The 25,541-nt window shown below is 39.3% G+C and overlaps 1 protein-coding gene and 1 non-coding gene across 4 annotated transcripts; one reads left to right on the plus strand and one right to left on the minus strand.

The window, feature by feature from the left end:
- Positions 1-393: 393 nt before the first annotated feature.
- On the plus strand, positions 394-20,543 carry slc44a2 (solute carrier family 44 member 2 (CTL2 blood group)). 3 transcript variants are annotated; one of them, XM_028973553.1, is made up of 22 exons: positions 394-543; positions 6,231-6,279; positions 6,801-6,874; positions 6,988-7,072; positions 7,589-7,673; positions 7,801-7,911; positions 8,035-8,095; positions 8,710-8,839; positions 8,931-9,014; positions 9,261-9,373; positions 9,976-10,107; positions 10,256-10,355; positions 10,442-10,534; positions 10,901-10,985; positions 11,460-11,722; positions 13,209-13,303; positions 13,450-13,553; positions 14,315-14,388; positions 14,471-14,541; positions 14,932-15,017; positions 16,324-16,408; positions 17,730-20,543. In XM_028973553.1, exons 1-22 carry the CDS (start codon positions 465-467, stop codon positions 18,206-18,208), a joined length of 2,538 nt encoding a protein of 845 aa, XP_028829386.1. In that variant the 5' UTR covers positions 394-464; the 3' UTR covers positions 18,209-20,543. The 3 variants fall into 3 exon arrangements, with proteins under 3 accessions (XP_028829386.1, XP_028829388.1, XP_028829387.1); XM_028973555.1 differs by having other exon boundaries at positions 20,174-20,543; XM_028973554.1 differs by lacking the exon at positions 394-543 and adding an exon at positions 5,151-5,260.
- A 1,556-nt stretch (positions 20,544-22,099) lies between these two features.
- Positions 22,100-22,263, minus strand: LOC114787243 (U1 spliceosomal RNA). The gene has a single exon (XR_003749373.1). It is a non-coding gene; the product is annotated as a U1 spliceosomal RNA (small nuclear RNA).
- Between the last annotated feature and the right edge of the window lie 3,278 nt (positions 22,264-25,541).

Raw genomic sequence — 25,541 nt, forward strand, 5'->3', positions numbered from 1 at the left:
AAGCAGCCCCACACATGAATGGTCTCAGGATGCTTTACTGTTGGCATGAGACAGGACTGATGGTGGCGTCACCTTTTCTTCTCCAGACAATCATTTTTCCATATGCACCAAGCAATATAAAAGGTGCTTCATCAGAGAAAATGACTTTACCCCAGTCCTCAGCAGTCCAATCCCTGTACTTTTTTCGTTAGGAAAGGCCCAGAGAAAGGCCAGCGCCCAACACCCTGAGCTCCGCGCACATTCCAGTGGAGTAGCGGGGGAACGGCCTTTTCTTCATTGTTTGATTTTAGTCGTCTTGGTGTGTACCGCCCACTCCTCTCGCGCATTGGTTTGCGCAGCTGTCTGTCACGGACTCCGTCACTTGCTATTGGTCAATTCCCTCCCTGCTGACGGTCTGGAATGCTGGAGATGGTCCGTCTTCAGTGAACCCGCGGCGCGGATTGCTGGCGCGCTGATATTTCCGCATGGTTAATAATAAGAATAATAGCAGTAATAATCAAATCCACATGGAAGTGGAGGACGCAAATCCCGAGGCCAAATATGGTGAGTGCGCGCGCAGAGGAGGTGAAGAGTGGAAGGAATGAGTGGTGACGGATGGAGGGATGGGTGGTCGGTTGGGTGGGGACAGCGTGGCTCTGACTTAAACAATGCGTCGCGTTATGTCGCGATATTCATACGTATGGACGTGTGTGAGGGACACTGGGGGTCTTTTGTGTGTCTCAGTTGTCGAGGCGGCGACCGCTTATGTGCTGTGAGTGTGTGTGTGGTTTGTGTTTACATGAATTGTGTATGTATAGTGTGTGTGTGTGTGTGTGTGTGTGTGTGGTTTGTGTTTACATGAATTGTGTATGTATAGTGTGTGTGTGTGTGTGTGTGTGTGTGTGGTTTGTGTTTACATGAACTGTGTATGTATAGTTTGTGTGTGTGTGTGTTTTGTGTTTTCATGAACTGTATGTATAGTGTGTGTGAGTGTGTGTGTGTGTGGTTTGTATTTACATGAGCTGTGTATGTATAGTTTGTGTGTGCGTGTGTGTTTTTTTGTGTTTACATGAACTGTGTATGTATAGTTTGTGTTTGTGTGAGTGTGTGTGGTTTGTATTTACATGAGTTGTGTATGTATAGTTTGTGTGTGCGTCTGTGTTTTTTTTGTGTTTACATGAACTGTGTATGTATAGTTTGTGTGTGTGTGGTTTGTGTTTACATGAACTGTGTATATATAGATTGTGTGTGTGCGTGTGTGTGTGTGTTTGAGATGTCTCTGTGTGTGTATGCATTTTCTCTACATGTGTGAAATTAATTGCCTATGTATATTTATATATTGTGTGTGTTCAGCATTGTTTCTGTATGAAATGTGTGTGTTTTGTATTTTAAAGTGTTGTTTCTGTGCATGTCTGCATGTGTATGTTCGTACAACGTGGATATTTATGTTTGGAGTGTGTGTGTATGTGTGTGTGAAGGATCTCTGGTTTGTTTGGTTTTTTTATGGAATGTGTCTTACATATGCTTCAAATACTATTTCTGCCATCATCTATATATTAATTTTTACGGCTCAGTAACGGATCTCGACCCGACCCCAACATGGCATTTCATTAGAACCCCACGCGTTACAGATGCAATTCATAACACAATAACACAATTTCACACAATTTCGTCATTTATTTTTAAATGGCGAACCTTCATATGTGATAAATTCATTATATGTAAAGTAGATTTTGTTATGATAATGGCTCATAGCACCATTTTACCTCCTGTAATCAGGGCCCGTAGAAGGTTTGTTTGTGTGGGTTTCCTTCATATTTTGCGGTATGAAAAAATACAAGTACTATGTTTTTGATATCATCTAAAAACACAACTAGGGAAACGATGTGAGAGGTGGTTTTGTTGTATTACAGCGAATGCGGGGCCGCCCCAGAGTAGATATAAAAATCTGGATCAGTATAGGGGAAATAACCATATACACTGGAGACAGACATGTAGCACATACAGAGCTAGACAAATTGTTTTTAAACTGGTTGCACGTTTTCTCTTTGCTGCACCAGCACAAAAGTTAGGTGCATCAAACTAACTAACCATCTGGTTAGTATAAAGATCTTTATTTGAAGCACAATTCTAAAAGAAAGTTAAAAGGTTATAATTTACTGAAAACGTGTTGGTGCTTAAAGCGTTTCACTGAGCTGAAATTTAAACAGGATAAATTGAATAAAAAGAAAGGGGAGAGGGGACGCTGTGCCAATACGTTTATCACTGCATGTACTGTGTAATGATGTGTCAGGAGAGGTGTTTGAGGCAGTGAAACGGAGGCTTGCTTCTGGTGATTACAAAAGTAGGGCTGCTACTAACGATTATTTTAATGATTGATTCATCTGTCTTTTTTGATTAATCGGATAAAACAAAAATATAAAAGCATTAATTTCCAACCCTTTATTCAAAAACAGAACTAAAATCTTTAGAAAATGCATGAACATGTTGCTCCTTGAGCTGTTATAATAATAATAAAATAAAAATGGACTAACACAAAAAACACACATGTATGCTTTACATCTGCCAAGTATAGAATTTTTTTTTTTTAAATATGCTGCCAGAACAATAAATAATTTATTTTAAAAAAGAACAATACAAATCAGAAAATTTAACAGGATTTGTTTGAATGTCAGAACTTGTTCTCTACACTACACTGCAGACTGTGTATCACACTGTGATTGTCATTATGAAACACTGCAGCACAGCACTCGTTGACACAACGAAATGTGTCCTCTGCTTTTAACCATCATCCTTGGTGAAGCACGGCATGAGAGGGGAGCTCTGACCAGGTCTGTTTCAGCACGTGTATAAAAACGCGTGGTCGTGTTGAGCACGTGCAGATCAGTGCTTGCTGCATGCTTCCACTGAGGTAGACATCAGGAAACCGTTCAAAGCAGCGTTAAAAAAAAAAAAAATTATGGCCCATGTGGCGTTGTATTTTTTCATTTCATTGTTGCTCCGCTCTGTCTATGAACTCTACAGGCATCAGTGCGGAGAGAGTCCGAGTGTGTTTTCTGCTCTCCGTGATCAACAATTTTTTTTTTAATAATCAAACGTCTCCGACTCAACGAATCGATTATGAAATTCGTAGAAGACTCTTTTGATCGATTTTTATTGATTTAATCGATGCGTTGTTGCAGCCCTATATGAAAGCAAAGTCTGAAAAAAAATGATGTACAGTCATGTTGGCTGACATCCGCCACCACAACAATGTCGGGTTCGAGCTTTTAAAAAGCTCTACTTGTCGGGCTCATTTCTAACCTTTAAGACCTGATTAAAGCTCTACATCCACGCTGTCATTTTTTTTTCTGGTTAAAACTTGTCCAGTGACAAGAACAGCCAAACACACATCATTTTTATTTTACATCTACATGTACATTCCAAGGACCATGTGCTGTGCAGAAGAAAAACTCAGCCGGTTTATCAGGAGTGGAGACAGTAGGAGCCACTAGAATACTCCATATTTACTAAAGAAAAATAACAAACACTATGGCTCTGCATGCCAAAACCTAAAGAGAATTCTTAGCTTTCTGTTCAAACCTGTAAGATCCTGTTGAAGTCACGTATCAACACTTTAATCCCAAACACAAAGTCATTGTGTAGAATTTGTATCACTAATTAAAATGCAGGTTTTCTCATATTGTAACTATTCCTTATTATTATAGAAGAAAGATTTGTGTCTGGTGTTGGCAGGTAGATAATAGCACCTATATACTGCACTTAACGTTCTCTGTGAACTTTATATAAGTTGCTTGCACTCGTCTGCAGATTTGTTAGTCAGAATAGGGCACATTGTGATGAAGATCATTATCCAGTGTTTGTAGCTCATGTCGCCCAGCCGTGTTGCACAATGGCCGCATTCAGAGTCCTAATCTCAGCCCATCAAATCTGGAGCAAAAAAAAAAATCCCAATTAGAATACAGTCAAAGAATTTATTTGTGGGTGTTCATTATTTCTGAACCTTTTAAATCATATATCATATAAGCTACAAAACAGCTCACTTTAAATCAGGATTTTGCACTTCAATCATTTTGCTTTTTGCCTGTTTGTGGGTGAATATGAGTGGCTGTCACTGGATAGTGCAACACCAGTTCATTTCTTTTAAATTCAGACAATTAGTAGTCATGCAGTTGGCAACCAATCACAAAAGATCTATTGCATCCTCAGGGTTTACATAAATAGACGGCACAGGAGAGAATTGCAGTTATCTATGTCTTCCAGAAGAGAAAATAGCTACCTTTTTTGCTGGTACGTAATTATTTCTGTCAACCAGAACATCACGTTTTTATAAACTGACAATAAACCTGGTGTTTTGATGCGGTTACAGCAAATGATGTACAGCTTCCACTAGGGCCCTATAAATGGGTGCTTGCATGAACCAGAGTCAGTTCCTGCACTGATATGGACACACATTTATGTTCTGACAATCGTCACATGCAACTGGTTTTGTGTTTCATTCCCTTTGTGCTTTGACCATCGAGCCTGGTTTTGTTTCCTGTTTAAATAAATCATGTTCGAGCTTCGGCCGAGCAGCATTTTTTCAGATTATTCCAAATAGTTTTATATCACAAAGGGAATACACATAGAAGCACAAAGGGAATGTGTGTCTGTATATGCTTACATACTTATACATATACAGAAATTATATAAATACATATATATATATATGTATATACATATATATATATGTGTGTGTGTGTGTGTGTGTGTGTGTGTGTGTGTGTGTGTATTCTACTGTAGGGTTTGTAATATGTAGGTTTTCTACTGTCAATGCACATCATTTTCATTAAACCAAAACTAGGATAATCAAGTACAATCTATATAATATTACTTTGGTAACATAACATTGAGTTTAATTTGTTCAGTATTTGGTTGGGAAAAGTTTGGTCTAGTACTTTCAACTTCATTTCAGTCTGGTCAAATTCATCTCACTCCAATACAATACACACAGTCCCACAAAAATAGTCCTGTCTGATTCCAGTCTCATGGCAAATAAAATAAATGTAAAAATCCAGAAGACATGGGAAATTGTTGTACATCCAAGTGAAAATCCACAGTTCTGCCTCCTGTAAAACACGAATGCTTTGCATCTTGAAGGAACAGGAAGCTGAAATACATCACTACTAGGAAGGAAGCCATTTAGAAAAACAGGAAGAAGAAAGTGTGGCAGAAGTTTAAGTATTGACGACGGAAGAAAAGGAGTGGAATATGACCAAAGAGGCATACAGCAACAAGCATGGTAATGTTCTACTTTTACATAGTTTGTTGCTGGAAAGAAGCTGGAAATCAGCTGAGAGAAGGTTGTGATTTTTTTCTGCTTTATTGTTAAAAATGGAAAGAGTAGAGTACAGTAGAAAACATTACATGCCGGTTGATGCGCTGAAGTAAATAATTTCTGGTGAGGAACTGTCATTTCAGCTTCTCAGAAGACCAAAGCTCATCATCACAGATAACAGTCATGACCACAGGAAGGTCTGCCTCAGTTAGCGGCATATTGTGCGAGGCATGTATGAAGGTGCAAGTCTGGGCTGCTGCCTCCGCTCATAACTTTCCAGACACAACGTTATCTCTTGGCAACACATGGCAGCCTACAGTGTTATTCTGCATCTAGCATGCTCATTTCCATCTTTTCTGTTGTTGCAAATGACACACATCCTCGTGGAAACAGGCAGCAGGACAGCTTTTGGTTTTTCATGCATGCTATTACTTGCTCCACCAGAAAGGCATAGCTTCTACAGCCTTATAGCAGTAGGGGTGATGGAGATTTATGTATATGTGTGTGTGTGTGTGTGTGTATCCTCTAATACAGTCTGTCACTGAGTGCCCTAGTAACCGTGTTACCATGGCTGGCGCGCAGTTATATTGCTTGTTGCTAGGCATGTCTGTCCTGGCAGGAAATGCATATTGTTGTTCCAAATGTATCTCAGCTTTTGAAGTGACAAAAAAAACATGAACAGATGGTAATTGTGTGTGTGTACATCATTTACATTTACACTTTACATTTACAGCATTTATCAGATGCCCTTATCCAGAGTGACTTACAATCAGTAGTTACAGGGACAGTCATCCTGGAGACACTCAGGGTTAAGTGTCTTGCTCAGGGACACAATGGTAGTAAGTGGGATTTGAACCTGGGTCTTCTGGTTCATAGGCGAGTGTGTTACCCACTAGGCTTCTACCACATCATATTCATCATAATGTCTTTACAGGGGACCCACGGAAATTTGACCCTACATTTAAAGGCCCCATTCATAACAGGTAAGAGGAATATATTTTTCTGATAAAGCTGCCTGCAATATTCAACAATTTTGTCCAACAATATCCAACAATTGCGTCCAACAATATAACAGTGGTACCGACCAAACCCAATATGCATTCTGCTTGTTAAGCACCTGGGACATTTGGTTTACCTTTGGTTAGGTATCATTTCCCTGTTTTCCTGTATCATTCTGAATCAGTGTCATATCAGCAAAAATATAAATTTTAGACTAGTATTACATATTTCCATTAGATCTTATTGAGGTGTGTTACAAAATGTCTTCAGGGTTATGTAAATAGAAAATATCCCTATATAAAATGGATGCATTGTTTGCCTGAACTAACTAATAATGGTTCCATAATTTCCATGTGAAATGAGAAATAAATTTTTGTCACCAGTGTCAGTGTGGCAGCAGGTTATGTCTTTTGGAATCGGTGGTTGCGTATTGTTGCTGCTCTAAAAGTCATGTTATTTGTATTGATATGGTTTATTATTTATTGATGTTTTTTATGCCTGACAGGGGTTGCACTGACATTCTCTGCTGTATCCTCTTTGTTCTTGCCCTGCTGGGCTACTTTGCAGTGGGAATTCTGGGTAATTTCTGATTATAATTATTAGTCTGTATGAGAGCCACTGTTTCCAAAACAGCTGCAGCGGTAACTGCTGGGGATTGGAACTAAAATGAATCTACTCTACTTCTCCCTCAGCCTGGTCTCATGGTGACCCTCGTAAGGTCATATACCCCACCGACAGCAGCGGCCAGTTTTGTGGGCAAGTGGGGACACCTTTACAGTAAGTACATACTCCAGCAGTTTCTGGACATTTAGTAGACTCTGCTAGGTTGATTGCGGCCTTGTCTGAACACAGTAGGCTATTTTTGGGGAAATTAGAATGGGAGTGTGACGGGTGTGGAATGGGAGTGTACCTTGTTGGTGCAGTGGTGGCCTAGTAGGTAAGGAAGTGGACTCGAAACCAAAAGGTTGCCAGTCCAAATCCCAAACCACTAAGGTGCCACTGAGGTTCCCATGAGCAAGGCACCTTTCAATCTGTATTAATTTCTATATTCATATTGTGATTTCCCTGGTGTGATAATAAAAATAGAAGCTGTATTAAAAATAGAAACTTGAAAATATAAAAAATATATATATAAATATAAAAAAAATTAAATATAGAATTTTAATTAAGCTCAGACACATTCTGTGCTTCTTGTACTGTTGTGTTGTTATCCAGAATGTCAAGCAGTACTTTCTTTAGTTACCTGCATTGGAAATGTTGGCACTTTCTATCTCACCTTCACGTTCTGTACAGGAACAAGACATTACTCTTCTATTTCAATATCCTGAAGTGTGCCAGTCCACTGACCCTGCTGGAGTTCCAGTGCCCCACCACACAGGTTAGAGCCCCACCAAACCCTCATGTTAAACGTCACACTTCATCCGCTGAGTTACCTTTGAAGTCTTCCCATGATCAGAACAATGGTGATGAATATGGGCAATGATCTGAGAAAATGTTCTGATCAGATTTGTGTGGAGGAATGTCCCAACAAGTTCCTCACCCTGGTGAGTGCCTTGAAGAACAACGAGATGAACTACTACCAGAAGTTCTGCAAAGAATCCAACATCTCTTTCATGGTCAGTACATGTTCATCATGCCAAATGCAACTGTGAGATAGATCAAGTGTAAGAGTCGTCCCGTAACTAGCCTTGTAGAGCGTGCTCATGTGCAGTAGTGGTTGTATGGGTGTTGGTTTTCAGAATGCCCCTACCATCCTGAAAGAGGGCTTGTGTCCTGCCATGCTCTTCCCAAGCCAAAAATGTAAGAAAAAACACTTCTTTCTTTGTGTGACAATGTTGAATATGTGTAATAATTTTTTATTCTTTTCTCAGGGTCTCTTGGGTCTTAAAAAATATTTGAACCGAAATGAATCTACATCAGAGTTTAAAGCTTTAAAACAGATTTTGTTGTACAGGGTGGGCCATTTATGTGGATACACCTTAATAAAATGGGAATGGTTGGTAATATTAACGGCACATTAGTATATTAGTGAGGGGGCAAACTTTTCAAGATGGGTGGTGACCATAGTGGCCAGTTTGAAGTCGGCCATCTTGGATCCAACTTTTGTTTTTTCAATTGGAAGAGGGTCATGTGACAGATCAAATTTATTGGTAATTTCACAAGAAAAACAATGGTGTGCTTCTTTCATGAGTTATTTAGAAGTTTCTGACCACTTATAAAATGTGTTCAATGTCACCAACCATTCCCATTTTATTAAGGTGTATCCATATAAATGGCCCACCCTGTATTTTAAATAGCAATATGAAATTAATGCTAGTCTTTTTTTGCTCTTCATTTTATTCTTCTGGCACAGAGTAAATTGGTTTCTGGGATCCAGATGTTGCACGCTGTAATAAAACTAATCTATTCAACAGTTTCCAGACGGTGCCTGCCAAACCTTGGCACCAAACCTGGAGGGGTCATCGTTGTGGGTGAAAACAGCACAACCTTTACGGATGACAGTGGCCAGACACGGAATGCAAGTGACCTGCTAGAAGCAACAAAGTTAGTCCTAATCCTTGTCTTACACTATTCGTGCAGCTGAGGTCACTTCTGGCATTTGAGGTGACTGCCAAGCTATGTGTTTTTTTTGCAGAAAGTCAAACATTGCTGTGGAAGCTCGCCAGGTAGCCATGAGGATCTTTGAAGACTACACTCAGTCTTGGCACTGGATCCTGCTGTGAGTCTTCTGCAAATAAGTAAAAAGAATATCTTAAAAAAAGTAAAATGACGTGGTACTTGTGTTGCATTGTTGAGATAATGTCGCATTTGATTTTTTTCTGACTACTCCTGTTCCGTTCAGTGGTCGTGTGAAATTGTGACTGTAAACAGTATAAAACTGTAATCGATCCTTTTTTTCTTTAGAAAGTGAATTAGGGAATGTTGCTTGAACCTGTGTCATCACCAGATTTTTTCTCCTCTACAGTGGCCTGTTCATTGCCATGGTGATCAGCCTGATCTTCATCGTACTCCTGCGCTACTTGGCTGGGATCATGGTCTGGGTCATGATGATCATGGTTATTCTTGTCATTGGATACGGTAAAGAAACCACCAAGTGTTTGCTAATGTTTTGTATGACGCTCATCTGTGACTTTGGATTGATTCTTTCTTGTGAGAGAATTGTGTATGAATTATGATTAATGACGTTGTCTATTCCATTTGCAGTTAAATGTGTCCAGGGAAATGTTCGCTCCATTAGAAAACCACTCAATAAAAATCCAGAAGTGGGGGGATGAGCCATAGCCTATTGTTGTGATTAATGTGATTCAGTTTTTTTTTACAATTGATGCTAGTGATTACTAATATAAAAAGTCTACCTGATATTAATACAGTGGGATTTATTATTTTATCATTTTTAAAAAACATTATTTGAGTCTTTGTTATTTTTTTTTGTAGAAAATATTTATGTTTAATCAGCATATAGATGTAGCAGATAAGTGTTTTATGAACCTAATGATTTGAACATTGAAACAACTGACATTACAACCACATTCGCTTTATTCATTCTTGTAGCAGCTGCTATGCATTATACTGTAAATTCATTATAGTGACTTGTGAAGGTATCTACAGTGTGTTCCTGATATGGACTTGATGAGGCATTACTGAATGTAAGGACTGGTGGTATGTTGACTTCTCCCCAGGGATCTTCCACTGTTACATGCAGTACGCCCATCTGAAGGGCACCCCTGGGGGTAATGTCACCCTGCGTGACCTGGGCCTTCAGACAGATTTCTCCATCTACCTGCAGATCCAACAGACTTGGCTGGCATTCAGTGAGATTTTTACCATTTCTCTGTGTGGTTTCACTGTTAAGTACATAGGCTGAACAACATAGTGAAGCAGTGACTCCCTGCTGAGGTCTAGAGAAGTTCTCCACAGCATCACACTGTGACTAATAGAACATTCTTGTTCACCTCCTAGTCATTATTCTCAGCATTGTGGAAGTGGTCATCATCATCCTTCTGATCTTCCTCAGGAAGAGGATTCTTATCGCCATCGCTCTCATCAAGGAGGCCAGCAGGTGAGAGCAGCGGGTTTAATGTGTAATAGGTTTCTGTCTGTTTGTTCTTGACTGGACGTCATTTTGCAAACAATTTGCTTTTGCAGGGCCATCGGTCATGTGATGTCCTCGCTCTTCTACCCTCTGCTGACGTTCGCCCTCCTAGCACTGGTGATTGCATACTGGGCCGTCACTGCAGTGTATCTTTCAGAATCTGTTATTCCAGTTCATCTTATTATTATTATTTTTCTAGGAGTTTTCGGCATACAGTAAATCAATTTTAATTGAATTTTTATTTTAAAAGAAGCTAGTATCATAACTAATAATGCCTATTGTTTTTTTTGCTTCATAGGAATAGGTACTTTCTGCAAGTACTTTTGTTCATTTTAATAATAATAATAATTACATTTACAGTAAAAGGGAAAAATAAATAAAGCTAATTCTTTAGCTCAATGCATTAAATATAGCATCATGCTATTGGATTTCTGTACTTAATTACATAGTTGTTTATATATTTTTTAATCTCTCTACTTTCTGCTGGTTTGGTTCCTTAACTAAATCCATAGTTTCTTGTCCACCTCCAATGAACAGATATATAAAGTTTTCAACACCACTCAGTGTAATTATTCCATGGAGGTTTGCAACCCTAAGGTAAGCAAGCATGAGCGATGAACAACCCTGATGTTTAGCTCAGTTAGTGAATCATTTTTATTACTCTTATTTAATTGCATTATTATTTTATGTACTTGTTGCCTTGTGATTTATTGTATTGATTCTTTTTTGCTTTTCCCTCCCTCATTAACTTGTCTCGTGGCCACACACTTGCTCAAGGACACTCTGTAGAGTCATCAAACCAAACATTTTTTTCCTGCATTGTCTGATCCCATCCATTGTCCACAACATACTGTGCATATCTCTTGCATGTAAAAAAGGTTTTCAATTATGAAGTTTTAATTAATCAAACTCATTTGTGTCAGTTTCACAGCTGTCAAGTTTGTCAGCTCTCTAAAAATAAAGCATGGTCGTGTTGTTTTCAGTATTATGGCTGATGGAGTGGATAAGGGCGAGCAGGAAGTGCTCTGTGTGTTGCTTATTGCATTAAAGATTTTTTGTAATTTTATCCAGACATTCCAAAACTCCAGCATCATAGAGGTCTGCCCTGATGCTGAGTGCCGGTTTGCTTTCTATGGAGGAGAGACGTCATACCACAAGTACCTCATCTTGTTGCAGTTCTACAACCTCTTCCTGTTCTTCTGGTGTGTCAACTTTGTGACTGCACTGGGACAGGTGACCCTCGCAGGGGCCTTTGCTTCATACTACTGGGCCTTCAAGAAACCAGATGACATCCCAGCCTTTCCTATATGTTCGTCCCTTGGGCGAGCTCTGAGGTGCGACCTACTAGTTTTAATTGGTTTGTGTATTGAAGTATTTAAGTTGTCACATCTATGGGTGTAGAGATACGTGACATGGATGGGATTGGGAAAGGGTTAGAGAGACGCACAAAGGCTGTACAAAAGTGTGTTAATTTACTGTGATTTATATAATTATATTTACAGAGCTATATACAAGCAATCAACAAGACATTACAAATAAACACACAGAGGTCTAACAAAGGGAGGAAGGCATTAGGAGACAACTATCAAACACACAGGCAAACAAATTCTATACAGCAACCTCAGCAAACCGCAACCAAAACCTTTATCAGTCCTCCTGAACACAGTCTGAGGTCTCCTTTTAAATCATGTGGCAGCCAATCATTCAGTTCAATCATTCATGTACAAACATCATTAAAGATTGTGTAATGCTGTGCTCAGTGCCACTGAAAACAGTTTGACCCACCATTGGTGTGATAATATACCAAAACATAATGATGTGGACAAGATACGTTACATTGATTGCATTTCAAGCCTGGAATCATAGAATCAGAGTCAAGGACATTGACCGAAACTACTACATCTAGCACATGGGAAGAGCTTACAGACTTCACAGACAATTTGTGAGGGAGTGGATAAGGTTGCAGGTTCAAATCTCCATCCCCACACTCTGCTCCACGGGCGCATGTCACGCCTGTCCACTCCTCACTAAGGGTGATGCAGGGTTAAATGTTGAGGACACATTGTTCTATGCTGTGCATAACAATGACAAAAACAATCACTTTGACTTTTGTCTAGACCTTGACTAAAAGTAATTGTTTTATATTTGGGCCAGTTCTGTATGTCTTGTGAGCTTTGTGAAATTAGCAGAAAGAACCAAGAAGTGACAGCTATCTGTGTCTTAGGGAGAAAGAACTAATGATGTTTTTATGAAAAAAAGTTCAAAGTTGGAGGAGTCTGTAGGCCCTTGTGTGCACAGATTCGTTCTTCTATCTTCTCTGTTTCTCCTATTTTGAGTCAAGACTAAAGATTTTAAAGATAGATTTAAAGACTAAAGATAGATTTTAGACGAAATGTAAGGCCAACACTGACCAACACTTTAGGGGAGTAATCCAAGTGTTCTGCTCCATACCGCACTACAGTTTTCTCAAAGTGAACAAAATTACACTACACAGCCTAGACAGCACCAACTAAATTAGTATATGTACTGGAGATCAATCATCTTGATTCTCATTAAACCCCTTTGAGGTTTAGCACATGGTGTCATAAGTGATAAATGGATAAATGGCTGTGCATCTATAATGCAGCATGTAAACTGATCCAGGGCCAACTGATCCTGTTTATTTAGCACATAATGGTAGCGCTTAGCAACAGGCCAATGATACGTGAAGAACAACAAGAAGTGCATGTCTATGTGTGTGTTTGCGTGCCTGTGAGGAACCCTGATGAGGGTTCACAATCAGGCTTTTAACAATTTTTGGTGTTCTCCTCTCCTGCTCAGGTACCACACTGGCTCTCTGGCCTTCGGCTCGCTCATTCTTGCCATTGTGCAGATCATCAGGGTCATCCTTGAGTACCTGGATCAAAAGCTAAAAGGTGAGGAAACCAGTGGGTCCACATGAATGGACAACTTGTTGCGCCCCTGGTGTAGAGTTCCATTTGATTAGTCAATTGGGTGAGTTATTTATCAGTCAGTTATTAGAAGTGTGAAAATAAATGTTTTTTGTTTTCTTCTGGTGAAGGAGCCCAAAATAAATGTGCCAGATTCCTGCTTAGCTGTCTGAAGTGTTGCTTCTGGTGCCTGGAGAAGTGCATCAAGTTCATAAACAGGAATGCCTACATCATGGTGTGTGGATGAGCTCTTCTGTCTGTTGTATAATACTGTAAGGCTCCACAGGGACCGATATGCAACTAAATTCAGACATTATTCCTGTTCTTTCAAGGGGTGTAAAAATACAGTTATGTTTGATATGTGAATAAGGGTTCAAACTACAGCTAATATTAATTTAATATTAAGCTAAATGTTTATAATCGCTAATACTGAAGCACAGCAATACATTGTTACGCTCCTAGTCCTTTATCCAGTGCTTCACATGAGCCACTGAGGTGGCACTGAGCAGAGCACCGTCCCCACACACTGCTCCCCAGGCGCCTGTCATGGCTGCCCACTGCTCACCAAGGGTGATGGTTAAAAGCAGAGGACACATTTTGTTGTGTCACCATGTGCTGTGCTGTGTATCACAATGACAGTCAGTTCACTTTCACATTATATATGTTATTTAAAGATTTTCCTCTCAGCTGATACTTATTTGGTACAAATTAATTTGGGCAATTCATATTAAATGATGTTTACATATGATGTACGTTTAGCTTCTTAGCTTATTAGCATTAGCTTAGCAAAATCTCACTCCCTCATTCACTGTCCATACTGCATGTATCACTTTTCAGAAAACATGTAATCAAAACTTATATTGTTCATAATGGGAGGTTGTTTGTTTATATTTATTGCCACATTGATGTGTAGCATGAAACTTGAAAATGATGAAAGCACTGCTCATTTTTTCTAGTCTTTGACAGATAATCATTTATCCATGTTTTCCTGAACAGGTGGCTATATACGGTAAGAATTTTTGCACATCCGCTCGAGACGCTTTCTTCCTGCTGATGAGGAACATTTTGAGGTGAGTGCTAACGTCACAGCACTGACTTCAAGAGTCTTGTTTCAGCATCAACATAATTGTTTTCTGTTTTTATTTATTTAAGGGTGGCTGTTCTTGACAAAGTGACTGACTTCCTCCTGTTTTTGGGCAAACTTCTTATTGTTGGCATTGTGGGTAAGTAGGAAGGACTTTTTTTGATACCAGGTACTAATATGGTTGTGGAAGTGTGCCACATGCACCTGGTGGAAGGTCTTCTATCACACTGATAATGTGTTATGAGTTAGGTCAGGTAGCTCAGATGTCATATTCATGCAGATTAAAAGGTGGGCAGCTGAAGTTAAGCAGTTGTGGTTTGGTTGAATGATGGAAGGTCCTAGTCATTGTTGTGATTCTAGAAGACCAGTACAAACCTTGCCCGATGAAACAACAAACCGAGTTGACTCAAGTTGCTACCATGCAATGGAACAGGGCCAAACTGCTCTGAAGACAAGCATGCAGGATCTTGTCTGAGGGCCTACTGTTATTTTTGCAATGCTTACATTGGTAATGTGTTTCTCTCTTTAGGAATCTGCTCATTCTTTTTTTTCTCTGGGAGGATACAAAAGATTTCTAATGATATCAACCTCAATTATTACTGGGTCCCCATTCTGGTAAGATTACAACAACAACAACATTTATTTCATATATAGCCCAAAATCACATACAGTATGTCTCAATGGGCTTTGACAAGCCCTACAGTTGACACCCCCCTTCTGCACACAAGGAAAAACTCCACACAAAAAAAAATTCTAGGAAAGAGAAAAAAGAAAGGAAGAAACCTTGGGAAGGAGTGATACAGAGAGGGACCCCCTTCCAGGGTAGAGTGAGCCTGCAAACGGTGTCAGTGCACGGTTTGTGATGATTTGTACAATAAAAGAATAAGCCCTACAGTTGTAGGGTGGGAGAAGTCAAGAGTGTAGTCCAGTGTCATGGTCTACATTACATGTCCATTATGATGTTACTGGGCCATTTGAAGACCCCTGAAGCTGTATTTGTTTCGGTGGTGGTGGCTATGGTCATCGTTTAGCAGTTATCAAGAACCAGGATTTATCTGTTGGTCTCTTCACTGGAGTCTGCCGGTGGTCTGTGTGCTTGATTCAGTATCTCGGAGAAAACAAACAGAAGCAGCGGCAGACGGTGGCATTGTATGACTGATACTGAAATATGTGGTTATAGCGGTATATTGATGCTACAGTGGCCCAGTACCCTAACTAGGACGGCCTAACTAGGGTGAATTTAACACTGTCTGTGTCTAACAGGGTGACTGTGTGATAAACTGGACTTTATAATTGACACTGTGTCAAAGTGAAGTGAAATGAATGTCTGGGACTTTAACGGAAGGCCCGAGAACACACATTTTCAGTTTGGATTTAAACACTGAGACTGTGTCTGAGTCCTGGACACTGACTGGCAAGCTGTTCCACAACTGCGGAGCACTGTATGATAAGGATCTGCTCCCTTCTGTACTTTCGGTACGAGTAGTGACCCCGCACCCGTTGATCGAAGAGGGCTTGGCAGGTCTTAAATAACTAAAAGTTTGCTCAGGTATTGTGGGGCAAGACCATTTAGAGCTTTATAGGTCAAAAGTAGGATTTTGTAGTCAATCCTAAATTTGATTGGTAACCAGTGCAGTGATTGTAAGACTGGGGTGATATGGTCACATTTCCTAGTTCTAGTTAGAACTCTGGCTGCAGCATTCTGTACTAGCTGGAGTTTACTCATGCACCTACTAGAGTATCCAGACAGTATAGTATAATATATATGGATAAAATATATATCCAATACAGTAAAATATATATATATGGATAGCATTCTTTCATATATATATATATATATATATATATGAGTGCCATTCTACTTGATGTGCCATGGTGTATTATAAGATATTAATGCTGAGTGTGTTTTGGATTTTTCCAGACAATAGTGATTGGTTCCTATCTGATTGCCCATGGTTTCTTTAGTGTCTATGCCATGTGTGTGGACACACTCTTCCTCTGCTTCTGTAAGTATTAATAGCTGTGTCCTTTGTTAGTATATGTTGTAAAACATCAATTTACTAATCAGAAAATCACATTATTATGCAGGGTTTCCACAGATTATTACAAAGTCTTAAATTTTTATTTTTTTAATTAAGGCCCTAAATATCATTAAAAATGTCTTCAAAGTACCACAGACCCAGTAAATCAAATGAAACAATCTGTCAGTAATCCGCCGGTCACTGCATGCTGCATACTTCCCGGTTTAATAAGTGCAGCGTGTGCATGGAAATGACAGGGGGTGGTCCTAGACTGTTAATATGAGTCTGTTAACACTGGTAAAGGCTAAAAATTAACAGACATTTGGAAGGAAAATTAATATATCAAATAATAATATATTACTGGCCCTCACAGTGTCTGTCGCGAAAAACAAATTGTAAATGTAGTTGATGGACCCAGATGCAGGGACTTAGATTAAAGTGGCTTTAAAAAAAAGTCTTAAAATTAGCTTCCTTAAACCTGCATAAACCCTGATTATGTATTGTCAGATGATATGAGATTGCAATAATTGGTAATCAATACACATTTGCAGTAAATCACAGCACAATTTCTTAATCAATTTCTTAAACAGTAAAAAAAAAAAAAACGCTCTCATTTGTAGTAAAACATAACATTTGTACTGACATAACATTTTATGATTTCATTTGAGCTCTTCCTGAAGCAGTGCATACATGTAATTGATTGCATTTTAATAAAAAAATGTATTTGGATAAACACTGAAAATAGACCCTTAACTGGCTGACCCTTTACCATTATATCGGAGGGTGTAGTTCTCAGGGGGGTTCTTGGTAATTATATATGGTCATGAAATTGTTATTTTAAGAACTCATGTCCTGATAGATTTCTCTTTTAGGGAGAGGTAATAGTGAAGACTAGTTAAATGTTACTTTATTTGCATTGCTCAGAATGGTGAACTCTATGGAACTTGCTTTGCATACTCTTTGTTCCTGCTCGCTTTTCAAAACTGCATGTGACACCTTCAAGTCTTCTGAAAACATTTAACATTCCCACTGAGGATGGGGAACGTGATCCATGGATGTGGGTGCATTTCCCCTGTGGTTCTAAACAGATTTATTATGTTGATTGAGAGGTTGATTAAGAGGTCATTCCTCCATGGATGTTTGTTCCCCATCCTTGCATTAGAACATCCTGTTTCTCACGGCTGTTTTCTCTTCTTCCCCTCATCTCTTTCTCTCACTTTTTTCTGTTAACCCAATCCCCAATTTGTAATTCCCATTCATTTAAATGCTTTCACATCCCCAATACAAACGAACCTGCACATATTAGGTGAGGACATGGAGCGAAATGACGGCTCTGTGGAACGGCCGTATTACATGTCTTCAGAACTACATGAGATCCTCTTAAAGAAAGTGCTTGACTCAGATGAGACTGATGTTCCACCCCAAGTCCAAGTGGAAACTGAGGAGGAGACACCATTACAGCAAGAGGCAGAAGTTCAGCTGAAACAGCAAGATGTGCTGAAACAGGAGACTGAAGAGGAGCAGCCACTAAACCAGCAACCAGAGCACGAATCCCAGGCCATGTTGACTCCAGAAGACAAACCCCAGGAGCCAGAACCTCAGACTGCAGAATCTTTATCGAAGACTGTGCTACAGAATGGACTTCATGAGTTGGAACCTGAAACTCTGAAAGTGCAGGAGGAGGAGCCTAAACCACAGGAAGCTACAGAGAAGGAACCTGAAGAAGTGAAACCTCAAGAAAATGGACCTCAAGAAACGGAGACCCCGCTAACTCCTCAGGACTAGTTTCATTCAGGGTACCAAGGGGCAATACTCTGGGATATCGCCACAGGTGAGCAGTAGTATGAAAATCTCATTGGTGGAGATATCGGGCGCTACATCAGCACCTGAAGCACTGTGAGACTTCATCACTCCCAGGATTCCTTTCAGCCATTCAGTGTAAGAGGTCAAAACTGAGGCGTAATAAATAATGTAAGGTCTTGTTAGGTAAACAAATACTGTTTACTGGTAACTGTTTACAACACAAATGTTTTAATTTGACTAGGGATGCACCAATACCATACGATATATTACAGATGTTTAAAATAAATATGTGTCCGGTAACAATTTATGTGTTACCGGACAACAATTTATTCAAGTAATTGAATAGTTGAAAAGATTAGTCTTTCAGGTATTCACACTCTCACGGAATTTTTAAATTCTGAAATTCGATGATACAAATCATGACATTTAATAAGGTAAACCTTTAATATTGTAAACATGAAATGATTAATAATTATTCATAATTACAAAGACAAAATAAAGATGTCGAATAGCGACTTGTGTGGAAGTACACCATCACTTTTAAATATGAGCCATTTTGGTGATTGGCCGATATTATGCCTATATACAGCCAAATATATTGCTGCATCCCTAATTTTGACAGTTAAAAACTATTCAATGCTTTCCCTGTCCCTTGGTCAAAATGATCTTTTTTCACATGGTAGACCGCATGAGATGATGTAACTGAAGTGTCTTATATTGATTATATTGCAGTTTTAATATTAAGGCGTGTTCTCAGTCGACATTAATCACAAGTAAATCAATATTGTGAATCCATCTTATCAGATATTGCAACATTGTTTCATCATCTTTTTTTATTTGGGCAACAAAAATCTAGCAGTTAACACTGAACAGAATAGCAATTACATTTTAATATATAAACAAAGATTTCTCAGTGTTTTACAATCAAAATGCTACAAAAAAACTGTATACTTTTCCGAAGTTGGACATTTCTGTAAGTCTGTAGGCAATATTGTAATCATTTGATATACTGGATTTCTGATTTTCATGAGCAATCAGCCATAATCATCAACATAAAACAAAATTATTTCACTCTCTGTTTTACTTTTGACTTTTATTTATTTAGACTTTAATTATGACCTTTTCCTCAATATTGTAATTTACTAAAATTATAGCAGTGGTGTTAATGACAATTGAAATTTGGATGTATTGTGTAGGCATTTGAAGATGTTCAGATCTTGTTGCAGTTTCAACATTTACATTTTTTAACAAACATTAGATTAAAATGTTGTTAGTGTTTTGTGTTTTTTTTCCTCTTTAATACTAACTCAAACCCATTTCAATGTTGAAGGTTGGTCGTGTGCCAGCAGGGTGTGTACTCCGAAACCTGTGCCTAACCATTATGTATCTGTATGTCAGATTGTACTATATATGCTGGAAAAAAAGTGTTCTGTGTTTACACTCATATCAGCTGCCACCAAACGGGTGAACTGGTTTAGTGATGTGTGACCAAGTGTCTTGTATTTTGCTTTCACTTGTGTGTATGTGTGTGTGTGTGTATGTCTACGCTGGTGTAGCTTATTAATGCTCCTGAATACGAGCTATATTACGTGTTTGTCATGGTACTATTGGCTGCTGTAACTGTGAAATCGGACCCTCTGCCTGTTTTATTCTCTCTTTCTCTGCATGTTGTTAAAGTGCTTATCCAACCTTTATTAAATCCTAAAGCCCTTTCTGTAATCTTGCACCTTTATAACGTACCTGTTGAAGCACACCTGGACACGACGCCATGTTCTGTCACTGTCAGTCCCACTCATTACACACACAGCACATACAATTACATACACTTTGGGAGGAGAGCAAAGGTAAGTGCAAATACGTCTTTCAGCTTGAGCTGTCTTGTTTCTGTAGAGAAATAGTTCGATGTTTTAATGACTTGGTGACTCAGTGCATGTGTCGCTTTCACAGTGGAGGACGTAGAGCGCAACGATGGCTCGTCCGAGAGACCCTACTTGATGTCAGAGAGCCTACTCGGCATACTCAATAAAAAGAATGAAGGGAGCAAGTGAGCAAGTGGTGATGTAATGGAAGATGTCACTCAGGGATGGAGACTAAGCCTGGCAGTTGTTGTGTGTGTTTAAAGCCAATGTACAGAAAACTCTATTTTGTAGTTTACTTGCAAAGCTGTAACTTTTACTCTTTTATCATTTGCATGTCATTAATTTCTTATTAGGGTCCGTAACATGAATGCATAATAACTTGTACATAATTAAGTTGGATATTTTTTTTAAATGGATGATTGAATGCTTTAAACAATTAAACAGATGATCAGATTAAACGTATTCTGAATTGTTTTATACCGTCATGCAGGGTCAGCCCTAGCAAATTTGGAAACCTAGGCAACATTTTACGTGGCGTCCCCTTGCATCAAAGTGAAGTACACTCTGCTGGTGTAGATATTTTCATAAAAGAAAGTGAAGTTTTGTATTGGACATTCTATTATTTAAATAAACCAATTGCAAATTTAAAATACAAAAAAAAAACTTGAGCTTTTTTGACACATCAAAAAATAAACATTCCCCCTAATAGCAGATAAAGACTAATTAGACGCAGGGCTCTGAAGTTTTGAGGACAGGAAAGAGTGAGATTCGACTTAACCCCGTACCCTTCCATGCCCAGTCACATCTGGGGGTCATATGGGCAGCAGGAATTGGGGTGTTTCGTTAATAATTTTATTTTTTGTGTTGTTATTAATTGCTCAAACTTTTGGTAGAAAAAAATTATGGGGAGGTGGTGGCCTAGCGGTTAAAGAAGCGGGCCTGTAATCAGAAGGCTAGAATCCTGAGCCGCCAAGGTGCCACTGAGCAAAGCACCGTCCCCATACACTGCTCCCTGGGTGCCTGTCATGGCTGCCCACTGCTCACTAAGTGTGATGGTTGAAAGTAGAGCATTTCGTTGTGCTGTGCTGCAGTGTTTCACAATTACAATCACTTCTTACCTCACTTTCATAATGTGAGAATATGTCAGTCATCCTGTGATAATGAAATATGACGGAAGACTAGTTGTTCTGAACAGGTGTTGTCAGTGAACAGGCTCTAAAAGTTTAGGCTACAGAAGATTTTGTTACAAGTAGCAGAATAACATGAAGATTCCAGGCTGCCTTTTCATTGGTGGTTGTGTTTTTTACCCTGATACTACACTGGTAGGGTAGAGTCAGGGTAGAGTCATTTATTACTGTCTGTGACGTGGAGGGGGAAGGGGTGTGCCATGGTGTCCTGATAGGAAAGTTACGTATCATTATTATTATTATTACTACTGATACTTAATAGGCTTTGATAAGCAGGTAAATTCATAATGGTTTGTTCTTTTCATATTAGGACACATTAATACCAACTAGTTTAAAGAATATGTTTTTTCTTCCTCTGGAGTAAGAAAAGAATATCTAAGCAGCAGCTCTTTAACCCATGAAGTAGGGAATGTTCTGGACCTGGTCTTCAGGCATCCCTGTTTAATATGTGTGTCAACGTATCCTGTGTCAATGTTTAAACCTACAAACCTACAGGTGAATGTACATGTAGCCATACATGCTGAAAATGGAATTTCAGTTGAACAATTTGCAATTGTTAATATTAATTCTTAAAAGTAAAGTAAAGTGATTGTCACATGTGATACACAGCAGCACAGCACACGATGCACACAGTGAAATTTGCCCTCTGCATTTAACCCATCACCCTGAGTGAGCAGTGGGCGGCCATGACAGGCGCCCGGGGAGCAGTGTGGTGCTTTGCTCAGTGGCACCTCAGTGGCACCTTGGCGGATCGGGATTCGAACCGACAACCTTTCTGATTACAGGGCCGCTTCCTTAACCGCTAGGCCACCAGTGCCCCAGTAAATCAGGGGAGAGCGCGAACGCAGTCCCCCACTACCAGAAATTATGCAGTCGAGATTCCCACATTTGGGGAATTCGCAGGGGTCAGCACAGCCGGAGTGCAATGGCTGAGCCTCGCCCTGGGTGAACCGCCTTCTTGATCACGGTATCTCCCCTGCCAGGTAAGTATGAAAGTTTAACACGAAAGTTTAACACGTTTTACTTTTTTATTTGAACATATATAGCATTTCTAACAATATTTACATAATTATGGTTTTGCCTTCCAACTTTTCTTATTTGTATGCACTACACATTGCAATGCATGATCCATTCCACTTGAGTGCTGTACATTCCTCAAAAATATGTACTTTGCATTGCTCTAAAATGCATTGCTCTAAAAATACATCACCCAAAGGGTGATGTATGTTTTCTTTGTCTGCTTTGTATTTGTAATATTTTATAAAGTTGTTGTATTTTTATGTTATATTATTTTTTTTAGAACGTCAGTGGAGGTCTCACATCAGTAAAGTTAATTAAATTAGTATGTCACCATAACCATGAATGACACGGAAAAAATGAAGTATGACTGCATAATCGTACATTTTACATTCTTCCTAAAAGATTGTTCTTACCATTGAACAGCAGCAGTAGCAGTCAAGCTCGTCGCCACATCGCCACAAACTCGTAGTGGCCAGAAATATATTATATCCGTACTGATAAGCGCTACCATTGAAAATGAATGGGAAAAGAGGTTGTCACCTGAAATGGATTTCCAACACTCTTGAAGAAGGTGTTTAGCACTTGTTGGCCTGTTTGCGGTCCAGCTCACCCCAAACCATCTCTATTGGGTTCAGGTCCGGTGACTGTGGAGGCCAGGTCTCCACTTTTTATTAATTACATAACTCCACATGTGTTCATTTTTAGTTTTGATGCCTTCAGTGAGATATTTTATTTATTTATTTAAAGAGTAGGATAGTCTTTAGGATATGGTTTAAAGAAATGGTGTGATTACCCATTGGACACCTTTCCTGGTCGCAGGAACAACCAGCCAATAGGATTCAATAGACAGCCAATTAAGTATAAAAGCAACGTTTAATAAAAAACTTTATTTATAAACAAACTATAAATATCTATTTACTTTAATTAAGTACACATTATTACTTGCTTCAGTGGTAAGTGGCAGAATCTACATAGATGTCCAGTGGGATACTTTTGACCTTTCTAGTTCCTGTTGGAAGAAAGGAGTGGCAGCAAAGTCCTGGAAGCTCATCCTGGGGTCAATGAGATCCTCGGCTGCGTAGGTCTGGAAGACCTTTTGAGAGCAGCAGAGTATTTAACCTGAATGATAAAAAAATTAATGTTGGAGCCATCACCAAGGAAGCGGGATTTTGGCTGCAATATGCTAGACAATTCCTTGTGGTCTTTTTTTGTTGTTGCTGTTCTAATGCCTGCTGCCTCTCCACAATTTCCTTCAACATCCTTTCTACATCATCTCTTGTCAGAGATGATTCTGGCACTGGGGGACTCCTGGTTAAATTCTGTTGTAGGGTTTTATTTGCAAATATTGTAAATTTAACATTAGCTTTGTATCAGTTGTATTTAATTAAAAAACCTACTCCAACGTAATCAATCATAAGTAATTCTTTGGTTACTATAATTAGTTATTATCTATTTTTTTCATTTGTTTGTCAAAGTGTGTTTAATTATTACTTCCCGGAACAATTGTTACATTTCAAATTCACAGAACTGACATATTACAGTCTAATGGCACAGCTGTTTAAACTCAATTTATACTGCATAATGAAATGTTAAGTAAATGCAATGTTTAATAATAAACTTTATTTACATTTACAGAATTTATCAGACAATCTTACAATCAGTAGTTACAGGGACAGTCCCCCCAGAAGACACTCAGGGTTACATGTCTTGCTCAGGGACACAATGGAAGTAAGTAGGATTTAAACCTGGGTCTTCTGGTTACCCACTAGGCTACTACCACCTTTATAGTCATTGTATCAACTATAGAGAAAGAATAGAGGGCACTTTAAACAAACTGTAAACTGCTCTTTATTGCTTTAAGTACACATTACTAAAGAAGTCTAGAGAGCAAATAAACATTTCAAACAATAATCACCTATTCGAATGTATATGTATACATATTTTTATTTCCATGGGTTAGCGACAGAGCTGGGTCCTCCGGTAGCCGGTGAGGAGGGCAAGCAAGGCATGGGCCTGCATCCGCCTCCAGAGGGGTGGAGTGCCATAGAGCCCCCTGGTAGGCATGAGGACCCAGCTGGATCAGGCAGGAAGAGGGCCTGCTTGTCCCAATGGATGTAGAAGAGGCTAGACGGATGGTCTGGCAAAGCCCCCACCTTGGCACCAGGGACATGCAGTGAGAGGGGCTGCATGTTCCCAGTAGCCTGGAGTGCTGCGAATGGTCGCCGGAGGCTCCGGGACCGCCTCCCTGCACGTTGCAGGGAGGGAAGCTGGCCGCTCTGCCAGCGGAGAGGTGCAGTGAGAAGCTGGGGCCAATCCGGACAGCTATTAAAAGCCTGTGGCTCCGCCCCTCTGCAGCGGCGACATTTTAGTGGACTCAGTTGAGTGAACTTTGTTTTTTACCTGGCTACCTTTTGAGTTCTGGCAACCGCCACACACCTGCAGGTTCGTTTTTGTTCTCCCCGTTTTCGACCACTATGTTTATTTGTATTTATTAAAAATCATTGTTTCCCTTATGTCCAGCCTCTGCGCTTCGTTCCCCCGTCGGCTCTCTGTCGTGACACCAACAGGCCACCATGTTCCATCCTACAGACTGTGGGACAGATTTTTACAAAGCTGCATTGCAGCTCTGTATTCTGTTAACACATATAAAACAACATATAATAACTATGTGTGTATATATGTAACTAACAATTGCAGCAATTGTAGATCCATGAAAATGTGGCATGGTAACCGTAAACATGTGGGCCTAAACCATTACCCACCCCTGTAGGTACTCTAGGTTTGGGGTTTGAACCCGGGTTTCTGGTTCATAGGTGAAGGTGGAAGCGGTGGCTTTGTTGTTTTGAGAGGTGGAAAAAGTACCGGAAAAATGTAATTAAGTTAAAGTATCTTTACTTTGCTTTAATTCTACTCAAGTAAAAGTAAAAATACCCATCAAAAAATCTACTTGAGTAAAAGTAAAAAATTAATTGCTTTAGAATTTATGTAGCACCCTCACGGAATGACGGAGGCACGAGAGTCAAAAACGGGGTTTATTCTGGTCTCAACAACCCGTGAGAACTGCTCACAAAGAAAACAAAGACAAACCTTGCATTAAGTTCTTGCACATTTCCTCATACATTTGAAACAATGCATTAATCACAAATAAAATATTTAAGTCAACAAACCTCGTGAGCTGACATCCATGAGAGACTAAATAATTTCTTATGGCTGTAGTTCCTCTCAACATTACTTTGCTTATTTCCTCTG

The sequence above is a fragment of the Denticeps clupeoides genome, chromosome 3 (genome assembly GCF_900700375.1).
Source record: "Denticeps clupeoides chromosome 3, fDenClu1.1, whole genome shotgun sequence".
Lineage (NCBI taxonomy): Eukaryota > Metazoa > Chordata > Actinopteri > Clupeiformes > Denticipitidae > Denticeps > Denticeps clupeoides.

Excerpts from the sequence above, each read along its gene's own strand:
- slc44a2 (XM_028973553.1), top strand. The coding sequence starts at position 465 with ATGGTTAATAATAAGAATAATAGCAGTAATAATCAAATCCACATGGAA. Across the intron at positions 9,374-9,975 it reads TATTCTTGTCATTGGATACG|GGATCTTCCACTGTTACATG; the intron begins GTAAAGAAACCA and ends ACTTCTCCCCAG. Across the intron at positions 16,409-17,729 it reads CACACTCTTCCTCTGCTTCT|GTGAGGACATGGAGCGAAAT; the intron begins GTAAGTATTAAT and ends TGCACATATTAG.